This window comes from Elephantulus edwardii, unplaced genomic scaffold (genome assembly GCF_000299155.1).
Source record: "Elephantulus edwardii isolate Elephantulus edwardi_28Jun2011 unplaced genomic scaffold, EleEdw1.0 scaffold00177, whole genome shotgun sequence".
NCBI classification, from domain to species: domain Eukaryota; kingdom Metazoa; phylum Chordata; class Mammalia; order Macroscelidea; family Macroscelididae; genus Elephantulus; species Elephantulus edwardii.
In genome coordinates this window covers 4,575,340-4,587,147 of record NW_006399927.1, presented here as the reverse complement: position 1 = coordinate 4,587,147, position 11,808 = coordinate 4,575,340, and the positions used below count along the sequence as shown (strand labels likewise).

Here is an 11,808-nt window from a genome sequence, read left to right as displayed (position 1 = left end):
TACAGTGACAGGCACATAGACCAATGGAATAGAATTGAGAAGCCAGAAATAGACCCAGCTATCTATGGCCAACTGATATTTGACAAGGAAATCAAAGCTATCAAATGGGGAAATGATAACCTCTTCAACAAATGGTGCCTGCAGAAAGCTGAAACGGGATCCACATCTCACACCATACACAAAAATCAACTGAAGGTGGATCAGAGACCTGGGAGTAAAGCTCAAAACCATAACGTTCCCAGGAGACAAACTGGGATCAAGCTTAGAAGCACTAGTTCAAGGTATAAAGAGACTGCCAAATGCAACCAGAAATGTACAATCTAAAGAGGATAAAATTGATGCATGGGACCTTCTAAAGATTAAATCTCTGTGCACAACAAAAACTTTTTCAAACAGGGTGAAAGGAAAACCTACATACTGGGAACAAACATTTGGTAACACCATCTCAGACAAGAGTCTTATAAAAAAGTTTACAGAATACTCCTGGGCTTCCACAAGAAAAAGACTGATAACCCAATTACAAAATGGACAAAAGACATGGAAATAATTTTCACAAAGGATAATATTTAAATGGCAAACAGATACATGAAGAAATGCTCCAAACCACTGGCAATAAGAGAGATGCAAATCAAAATCACAATGAGGTATCATCTCACTCCAGTGAGAGTGGCAAAGTTTAACAGGGCAACAAGTAATAGATGTTGGAGAGGGTGTGGTGAGAAAGGAACTCTTCTATATTGTTGGAGGGATAATAAAACGGTGCAACCATTCTGGAAGGCAGTTTGGTGCTTCCTCAAAAAGCTGAACATAGTAATTCTGTATGACCCACCTATTCCACTACTTGGAATATACCCTGAGAGTTATGAGAACTGAGGCACAAATGGAGATTTGTATACCCATGTTCATAGCAGCATTAAACAGCCCAGATGTCTAACCACAAAGAAAGGATTGAGAAATTATGGTACATTCACACAATGCAATACTATGCAGCACACAGGAGCAATGACTTTGTAGATTATTACCTAACTTGGGAGGGACTGAAGAGCATTATGCTGAGTGAACTAACTCAGTCACACAAGGATAAATATTGTATAAGACTGTTCATGTAGAATGAGTATAAGGATCCAGGCAGAGGGATATGGATGTACAAGGGGTTGTACAATTTGATGGGCCGGGGGGGGGGGGGGGGATGAGGGAAATTGAAAGAATTTGTTCTAATTTGTATTAGAATTTTGTAAATAAACTAGTGAAAACGAGTTAATGCTCAATGGTAAAAAAAAAAGATGACAGAAGAATTGATGCCTTTGAATTGTGGTGCTGGAGAAAAGTCTTGAACATACCATGTCAAGAAAACAAATAGGTCTGTCTTGAAGAGGGTGAAACCAAGTATCTCCTTGGAGGCTAGTATTTTGAAGTTTTATCTCACATTCTTTAGGCATGTGGCCAGGAGGGACCAATCCTTGGACATGTTTGGAAGGGTAGTGGGACAGTCCAGGAGAGGAAGACCCTGGATGAGATGGATTGATACAGTAATTAGGGAGACGGCGTGTCAGAGTCAGTGAGACTGGCTCAGGACAAGGAAGGCTTCAGAGCTACTGTACATAGGGTCATTATTAGTGTCAGGTGACTTGACTGCACATAACAACCAACAACAATCACAGGAGCAACGGGCAGATTTGAATCATGCACCTTTTAAATTGCTGCACAGTTTTTTGGGTTTTGTTTTGTGTTTTTTCCGTTTGTTTGTTTGGTGGGTTTTTTTGTTTTGTTTTCATTTTTGTTTTTACCACAAGGCCACTTAGAGCTCCCTACCAGCTGTTGAGTTTCTTAATATAATTAGGAGAGAGAAATCAAGCTTAAATGCTACAGCAGGCATGTGATTACAAGACAAAGTACCAATGCCAATGATTGGGGTTTTTTGTATGTGCCTCCAATTTCAGTTGAAATGGAACAAGAGAAATAGAAGGTATTTGAAATCACAACTAAAATGCCTTACTTAAAGAACTATTTGAAACTTATTTGAATTATTTACATTTAAGCCACATTGCTTTGTATTGGATTGAAATGTGAAATGTTTCTCAGTCCAGATGTAATTTATTCAAGTTCCTTCAGTAGTTTTTCAATTTCAAAACAAATATAGACATAAAATCTTGTGTGTCTCAATTTTTTTGCACATTCATGAATTCAAGTTGTTCAAATTATTAAGTGGTTTGTTTTTAAACTATAGGAATGGTAACTTTTATTTATAATACCCCCAAATAATGAGAGTGGAATTAAGCCTGCTATGTCCACAAATAAATAAATGGTAGAACATTTGGGCAAGATGCAGGACTTAGTTGATTCATAGGCTTTCCGCCTAGCTTAATCGCACTAAGTATGTGTGACATTATTGTTTTTAAAGATGTTTACAGGAATTTTGTAGAGACACATACAGGAGCCATACACCACAGAACGGTTTTCCAGTACAAATCCTCACCAGACACCTCTGTTCTCTGTCCTCTCCTTCTGCTTTCCTGATGGGTTTCTTCTTTGCCTCCTGTGTTTCTTTTCTTCTCTAGAATCAGATGTCCATCCTTTCACCTTATATTCTGTTTCTTTCACTATACAACAGTGTATGTGACTATTACATGGTAATGTTACTATATAATAGTCACACAGCTTGTTGAATATTCTTGACTATGTAAGTATCTAGAGAACACTGGTTATATAGTGGGTTTAAGCACTGGACTGCCAGGCAAAAAGTAGGTGTTTTGTATCCATTATCCTCTTTATGGGAAAAAAGATGAGGCAGCCCACTTCTGTAAAGATTCCAAGACACCAAAACCCAATGGAAGAGCTATTCTACTCTGCCGTATAGAGTTGCTATGTAAGAATTGACTAAGTGGTAATTGGCTTGGTTTAGTTTTTAGTGTCTCACCTTTTACCTCCAGTAGTTTTTTTCTGTATTACTGTCATTTTGTCCATGGAAAGAGTTCTGGTGAGTAGGCTTTTATTTCTCTCTTTTGCATATGTACATTTATTTATATACCATCTTATGTGTAATGTCTGTCTTTAGGTGTATCACTCACATCAAGGTCTGAATACTCAAATGCTTAGGATATCTCATATTCATGAAGCAGAAGGACCTAAGTCAATGGTGGTGTTGTCTGTTGCCTTTCAAAACACTGCTCAGGCAGTGTCTAAATGTCTGAACAGGCATAAGTGATGATGAGTGTGTGACTCTTACCCTATTAAATTTTTTGCAATGGATTTTGATTACAGGAAGCACTGCGAAGGCAGAAAAGTTGTCTGATATGTACTGCTATTTCTTAAGGATGTGCACTAGCACATTTTGCGTGAAAAAAAATTCTATTTTTTATTATTTAATGAATAATATAGATTATAGTTTTCATGTGATGGATTGCTTCAGTGACTGGGGTGTGTCAGAGACATAAGATTGGCGCAGGATAGAGCAGGGTTTAGAGCTGTTCTACATAGGGTCACTGCGAGTCACAGGTGACTTGATGTCACATAACAACAGTGAAAAAAACAAAAAAATCTCTAAGTCTCAATTGATTGAAGAATAGCTCCCTAAGTATATTTATCTTGGGTTGGAAGAAGACAAGGAGGCCTTCTATTCATTGTAGTTACTTGGATCTAGGCTGATGGAATAGTGAGTCCCTGTTTCAAGAGAAAGAGAAGTCTGGAGGATGTCAAATTTATAAGTATATGCTCCAACAAAGTTAACCCATCTATTCTACTGACATCTTGATCACTAGAAGTTAGAGGTCCAGCCAAGCACAATGGGGTCAAGAAGTGGAATATACAGGAGAAGAAAAGATTTTACTTCTTTGAAAGGTATCAATAATTTTGCTTTGAGTTGGAAGAAAGGATAAAATGCCCATTAAAGGACAATTATACTGAAGTTTGTACTATTAGGATGAGTAATATTCCTTAAATGAGATCAAAGGTATCTGGCAGAAAAGAATAAAACTATGCTGATACTCTTGTCCTGTAATACATGTGTAGAGAAAAACCACTCAAGCCTGAACAACAAAGTGTTTTCTTTTAGTCTTTATTATGATCATTATAAATTCCCAATAATGCCTATCTGTGTATCATGAACATAATCCATTAAAAGGCACTTTCAATTTATGAAATTGAATTGGCATACAGGTCAATAGCTGTGTTGAACCTTAATCTCTAGAAATTAAAAACGTAATAGTTACAGTTTTAAAAATAGTAGCCTATATTGGAAAATTGTACTTTCATTTTAATAGCAATTCATTAGCATAACAAAAATAAGAACAAAACCAATTATTACTTACATGAATAAATCCAATGCCTAACATGGGCTTAATATATGCCTGTAGAATGAAATGAATAATAATGTTTTTTAAATGTCAAAAGCAGGGGGGGAAAAGTTAGTTTTCCCATTAAGCATTTCGCATTTCAACATTTATTTAAGATATGGACTTTTGAACGAGACCTGCCCTGTTCCAAGTATACTTAATAGCTGTAGTACCTTGAACAAGTTACTTATCCTCCCTGTTTCTCATTAGATTCCAGTCTGTGAAATGAAAAAAAACTAATGTCACAGTCACAAAAAAAAAGAAAGAAGACTCTTCCCAAGATGTGTTGGCATTGTGACAGCAAAGACATACATAGTCAAGCGCAGCAGTGATTGGGGAGGTTTCTCTCTGTTGCACATGAATTTCCTATGTGTTGAAATTGACTTGATGTCACTTAACAAAAACAAGTATTATGGAGTGAATAAAAAAGGATCAAGTTCTATTTTATGAGCAACAAGTTTTATCTTATTGCCAACATACTTAGAAAAATACAGTGAAGAGTCTATGATTAGCTGCTGCTGTTGTTCTCATTAGAGTCCCTAGATGGTGCAACATACCAGTGGTTAGTGCTTTGAACTCACCCTTTGGTACAGCAGAAGAAAGACCTTGGCAGTCTTGTCATTAAGATTACAGCAAAGAAAATCCTATGGAGCAGTTCAATACATGAGATCATGAGTCAAAATTGATTCAGTAGCAACTAACAAGAGGACCTGTTATTCTGTTATGTTATGACAATGTTGTTGTTATATACCTGCAAGTCAGAACACACCCATCGCTGACCCTCTAGTGGGGTTTCAGAGGCTGTAAATCACATGAGAGGAAATGCTCATCTTTCTCCCTTGTAGAAGCTGGCGGGTTCAAACTGTATGTTTTCAGAGTTGGCAGTGCAGCTCCTTACCACGAGGCTGCTAGATCTCCCTATGTTACCACAGCAGGATATATAAACATTTAATATGTGATTTACCAACACAATAAAAATGAACCACCAAATGGTGATTAGAACTTTGACATTTTTTACTAATTTTTTTTAGTGTAGAATTGTTGTTGTTAGATGCTATCTAGTTGGAAATGACACACAGCTTAGCGGTAAAGTTTAGTGAACAGTTGTTATGCTACAAAGGGCCATTATGTGTGTATTATGCCACATGCAAGACTAGGGGACAAATCTGCTTAGTTGGAGGGCCCTGATGTTCTCTCACATGAATAGCAGAGAGTGGATTGCAATGATGCACTGCACAATCACCTCTTCTTTATAATTCCTGAAGAAAACTAGAAGAAATTTAGAACATGTTTGAGGAAGGAAAATTATGATGAATATCTTGATATTCAAATGTAAAAGTCACTACATTCAAAATAGACAGCATAATATCTAAATGTGGAAATCACAGTGATCCTTTTTGTACTTTGTCCTCAACTCTTAACATATAGATCAAAACCTGTACTCTCTACCATCATGCAGATTTACCTCCACTGGACTTTCTAGGCTGTGAATCTTTACAGAAAGAGACTACACCATCTTTCTCTCATAGAGTTGCCGATGGATTTGAACCACTGACCTTACAGAAGTTAGCAGCCCATCTTGTAATGCACTACGCCACCAGGCTCTTCCCTTGCATGTGGTAGGTGTTTCATGAATAGCTCAACATGAATGCCAGAACACTATTAATAGAACTAGATTATCTTAAATAGATGTTTAAGGAAAAAAATCACATGTCTACTTCTGAAGAAAAATATTTCAAACCATAGAAACTAGAAACCAAATATTTAATATCTAAGTATACCACACATTTTCCAGCTGGTTATTTGAGAGAGAAGAGGTTAGGGGGCAAAAAAAGTCTCTTCAACAAAAGTATTTTTTTCACCAAAACCTGGACTTAAATATTGCCTATTATATATTTATATTTATTAAGCAGGTTTTAAAAATCAGGATCTTAATTGGTTTATGCATAAAAATACCAATATTGTATTTCAGATATTTTTGTTTCTCCTTCCTTCTTTCTTCTTTTAACAATGAAATGTATCAGTAAAAGCTCTGAGACAACATTATCAGGCAAGAAAGTGTTAAAGCAATGCTTGAGTTGTGGAAGAGTTAGTGGGCAGGTATTAGCATTCACGGGAGCTGTAATAGGGGGTAATGTCACTTTAAGACATGTGATACTTTACAGAGGAGGATGTATTGAAACAGACTACTGCTACTTACAGGATTGCACAGTATAGCAGCCCAGCTCCTGCATTTGGCTGCCTTACTCTGCCCGGAATGCACTGGAGTGGGGGTGCTCCGTCACTGACTATAAACTGAATCTCATCAGGAAACTACACAGTATCTCACCATCACTTGAAAGGTCTCGCCAGGCAGAGGTGACGCCAGGAGATGATTTAAAGGTGAAAATGACAAGGTTTCCACCTCTCAAACCTTGGCTCCTTTTCTGACAATGCAGTCTGAATAAACCCTGATGTCTTCTTTATTCTGGAAATAGGATTGGAAGAGAGAGAATTTTTTTCTAATCTTGATAAAGAAGAATATTGGGAAGCCGTTTTTTCAGAAGTCTCGTATTGTGGCACAGATGGATTTTAAAAAGTGTTAGATCTTTCCAATGAACACTAATAGAGTTCTCTGCTCTTGGCTGGATTTTTCAGGTAAGAAGCCTCTTTAGGATTCAAGATTGAGAAAGCAGATTGGAAACATATTTAACTGAACCTAGAGAACTATGAAAGGCTAGATGCATTATTTAGGGGGAAAACACCTATTTAATATAGAAACAGCATCTCCGTAATGAAAGTAAACAGAAAAAGATAGTCAGGAAGCTTGGAAGGAATGCTGAGAATTAAAGAAAGTTTAAATGGGAAAAAGAGAGAAGGAATTATTGCAAAGGTAAAATCTTTTTGAGTGCTAATATCTATGTGGCAGAAGAAGTGAGCAAGAAAGAGATTCGTTGACAAACTGTCAAGTTTAGATTGTGCTAGGATTTTCCCAACAAGTTTTATTCTAATGCATTTTAACAGAAATTCACAAGCAGCACATGCAAACCACAATTACCTTTGTTTTGTCTCTATAGTTTGAGGAGATTTTTTTCTTTTTTTAAATGGCTTCAAGGTGCATTTCATTTAGTGTTTAGAGGAAGGGTGTTGCTATTGGTCTCAAATGAAGAGACTGCCTTCTTGTTCTATACCTGAGTTTTCAGAACAGTCAAGCAAAGAATGTTGCATACAAAAGTAAACAGTGGACAGTGAAACTAATGACCAAGTGAATGGTCTATCCGAATCAGAGACTGGGGTATCAGGCTGCTGGGGAAAAAAAGGTTTTCTACTTTTCATTTAATTAAGGTATCAAATGTCTATTGTACTTCTAAGAAACAATCATAAAGGTTGATCTCTCTTGTGTGTTATGTGTGCAAATACTATATGTATATCTAGCTATGTCATATTTTTTTCTCTGAATGTCCCAATTATTAATGTAAAGAGTGCCCATTTACATTAATAAAGGAGTCGTACTGAGAAGTCACTAGCAGGTTTTAAATAGGTAATAGAAATTCTTGATATGACAGTGGAAAAAATAGAGCAATCTTCCTTCCAAAGCCCTCTCTTCCTAAGGAGGAAAAAAGTGTACAGTTAGGGGATTCTTACAGAAATAACCGCTTCCCTCTCACTATGTGAATAAGGGAGATGCCTCAAGTTTGATTAATTTGGCAATATAAAATGCAGCATAAGGTGTTGTTTGAGAAATTGGACAATATGTAGCGCAGTTGAGCCTTGTAGCTCCCAGATCCTTATAGGTGCAGAGAAACTGTCAAAGTTTCAGTGCCTGAGAAAAGGTATATGCTCATCCAAAAATACACACACCACCTGTATATGCATATTCATCAACACTACACAACAAATGCCACAATGGAATCCTAGCAGGAAAAGCAATCTTGTAAATTATGGCTTGCTTTATAATAGAAGCATAGATCTTGTATGTAAAACTCATTCTGGCTGAAGACAATTCTTTCTGATCTCAAGTCCAACCAAAAAGACTTGTTTCTATTGGGAGATTACAGCATGCCTCTGAGAAATGATTACTTAGTTTAGAAGACAGTATTGTGATTAAAAATTCATGACTGTAGAATTTAAAAAAAAAAGAAAAGAAAATGAACCCACTCTTTCCTTTTAGGCTTATGTCAGACTTGCAATGAAGTTAGAACAAGAACAGAAGAATGCAGCTTTTCAATGCCTGACTTTAAAGTGGGGTTTTTAGTCAGCGGTTCAAACCATCAGGTGGTGTTTCAAGCTACCTGTGAGTTCAGAACTTTTTGTATTTTGGCAATCTGTATCTGCGTGTGGAGTTTGGTTTTGTACAATTTCAGATACTCATTCATGATGTCCTAGAAAGGTCTCTCCCTCAATCCTACTTCATGGCATGACCTCTGCAAGATTATTAATTCCAGCCAGCAAAATAGCAAAGGAACATGACGTGGGAGCCCCCTCTTCCTTCTTCAGTGGGACAGGCTGAGCTAGGGGCCTGAAGCTGGGGGTGATTCTTCCTGTCTCATGTTCTCTTTAGAGAATGGCCATGGTCTCTGCGATGTCCTGGGTCCTGTATTTGTGGATAAGTGCCTGTGCCATGCTGCTCTGCCAGGGGTCTCTGCAGCACACTTTCCAGCAGCACCACCTGCACAGACCAGGTAAGTCTGGAGCTGGCTCTGCTGCAGTCGCCTCCAGCCTAGCTCTCATCTCCTTAACAGATGTTTGCATCCTGGGGAAGAAGGTGTCAGAATGTGGGCATCCTGCTGTGAACTCCAAGACAGTATGCTTTGAGGGCACTGGGGGTGCCACATCGCCTCAGACACATTTGTTAACTTCTCAAATAAAATGTCCTCAAGCACCTTGAGGAGTAAAAGTGGTTTGGTTTGGAATGCTTTGTCCAGTAATAAGAAAAAAACTTCTTCTGAGGCAGGATAACGTTCACAGGAACAGAATATCTGGGGGTGGGGTGGTGGCAAATACGACCGGTGCAATTGAGAAAAGAATGTGTCTATTCTTAAGGTACCTTTGTATTCAAAGATTGTAAGCCTTGTTTTCAGGTGGCGAAGGTGGAAGTGGTGGACATAAACTTAGGAAAGAAGTTAACAAAGAAAAAAATTTAAGTAACTTACTCTTTCTTGTCTTTTTAATTTGCCTCCTTCTCTCCCTCTTCCTTGACTTGCTCTCCAGTGGGTTTGATGGCTTTTATTTATTTTTTCATTTTCTCTTGACAGTTTCAGTGACAAGTACGATCCCCCCCCCCTCCCCTCATACTGAGTATTAGTTCCGTATGCGTTGGGCTTTCTCAGTCTTTGTCGTTCCTCTTCGGTCTGGATTTTTGTCTTCTTCATTTGCCAGGCTGTTTATTGCGGCCCCAGTTCTCATTGCTCCTGCCTTCGCTGGTTCTCAGGCAGACATCCTCCCATGCTCCTTTAGTTTCTGGCTTGGCTCGATATCTTTCACTCACCCGGCGGCTCCAACCCGCCGCACCGTCCCAGGCCTCAGAGTCCGGGCTTAGGTGACCAGTTGCACGCAGAGCTCCCGGCCCCCGCTGGCAGGTGCGCAGAGCCCTGCATCTTCAGCCTTCCCAGCCTCCCCTTCAGATCCCTCCCGATTCTCCGTCAGCTTCCACCCGCCTGGTTTCCAGCGCAGCGAGGTCCAGGGGCTGTGCCTCCGCCGGCTCCGCAGGCAGCCAGGGCGCGTCCGGGGTGGGGAGCTCGGACCCTGCGCCAGCCCGGCCAGGGGCAGCACAGCCCTTCTGCTTGCAGAACCCCCAGCCGACGATGTGGGTCGAGAGTGGCCCTGCTTGAGGCTCTTTCCAGGGCCCAGTCAACCCCTCTCTCCACACCCTGGATCGGAGGGACAGCGAGGGGGCGCTGGTGCCCCTGCAGGTGGGCAGGGGAACGTGCTTGGCCCTGGGAATTCTGCTGGAGTGTCCCGCCCTGCGCCTGGGATGGGAACCGCCAGATTCAGAGCTATGACCAGAGATTAAGCTAACTTGGATCTTGGCATTCCCAAGCTATATCCTATTATTCAATCACCTTTCTGACCTGAGAAGGAAGCCTTTGAGTTGTCACAGATCCAGGCAAGTAATGTAAGGAGTTTGTATTAATTATAATACTCAGTAATAAAATGTCCTAATACGAACAGGATGGGGCAAGGTTCAGATCTGTTGTTCTCAGGGTTCCTATGAGTAGTAAGTCGACTTGTTGGCTCCTAACCTAATGGAAAAAAACAACTACTAATTTAGAGGTTTTCAGACACTGTTCTCAAGATTAATTCACTTTGTCTGACAATATTTATAACAGGACGGTGTAGTTCACCCACTCTGGTCCTATCCTATCCACCCACTCCTATCCATCCATTTGCCCCCCCAAAAACCTGAAGTTGCAATAGATGGGATGAATTGTCTGAGACCTTGTATCTGGGAGCAGCCTTGTTAGGTCGCTGGAATATGGGATCCAGAACCATTGTCCACAGGAGGAAAGAATGTTCTTGGCCCGCAGAACATTGCCTGTGAGCAGCCTCTGAGGTGTGAGCCCTTTTCCAAATTATATCAGTATCTCAACTAATTTCAGTTGCAAATCCCTGACCTGTAGTGAGAAGGGGGTGCAATGGGGAGGAAGGGGGTCAGATACTGGATTCTCTACCCTCTCTGACACTTCGCATCAGTGACATCACCTCGGACAAGTCACTTCAGCTCTGAATCCTGTGTCCCATTTGGGAAGATTGCAGGCCTACAAATAAAGTGACGTCGGTGAAAGTGCCTTGTAAAGGCCAAAGTAACAATTACTAACAAGACTCTAATTCACAACCACCACCTTGGCGTTATGGAGGTTGGATGTGTAAACTTATGCTGCTCACACAGCCAACAAGTCACATACCAAGGTTAAAACTCTATGTTTCTGTCATCTTGCTTTTAAATTAAAGTAGCACATTATGAGAACTTACCATCAAATACTGTGTCTTATTTTACCCTCTTTGAGTATACTCAGGAAATAGCTAAAACATAATTTGCTATTCAGGTTAACATATATTGTCTCTCTTAGTTAATATGTTCTTGCTGAGGAGGGCTTGCGACTCTTACACATAACAAAACCATGCCTGTGTATGTGGATAGGATTTTTATGAAAATATTGTGATTTTTCAGCTGTGAAGTAGGTCAATGGATTCTGACCAAACTTAAGCTCAGCATTTGTTTTCTCCATGGTCTATTCTTCAAATTGCTTGTTATCCTAAATGTGTGATTCATATAAACACCAAACACCTCTGCAGCATCAGAACCAATTTCAACCTCAAGTGCTAATACATTTGAGACCTATTTCTGCTTCATTGATGAAATGAAGCTATAAATACCACTCTCTAGATGCTGAAAGATTAAGATAATATTAAACTGAGCATCCACTGGTTCCATGTTAATACGCTCATTCAACTTTCTTGGTTTTTCAACAATAGCAGCGAAGATTAAAGCAATAGA

At 39.5% G+C, this 11,808-nt stretch overlaps 1 protein-coding gene across 1 annotated transcript in view; it reads left to right on the top strand.

Moving 5' to 3' along the window:
* Positions 1-6,494: 6,494 nt before the first annotated feature.
* Positions 6,495-11,808, top strand: part of LOC102850783 (protein FAM19A1-like) — a 1,008,886-nt gene continuing 1,003,572 nt past the window's right edge. Inside the window, exons 1-2 of the mRNA XM_006895951.1 lie at positions 6,495-6,968; positions 8,872-8,992. Of these exons, the coding sequence (XP_006896013.1) occupies positions 8,875-8,992 (118 nt within the window). The 5' untranslated portion in view covers positions 6,495-6,968; positions 8,872-8,874. The remainder of the gene's footprint in view (positions 6,969-8,871; positions 8,993-11,808) is intronic.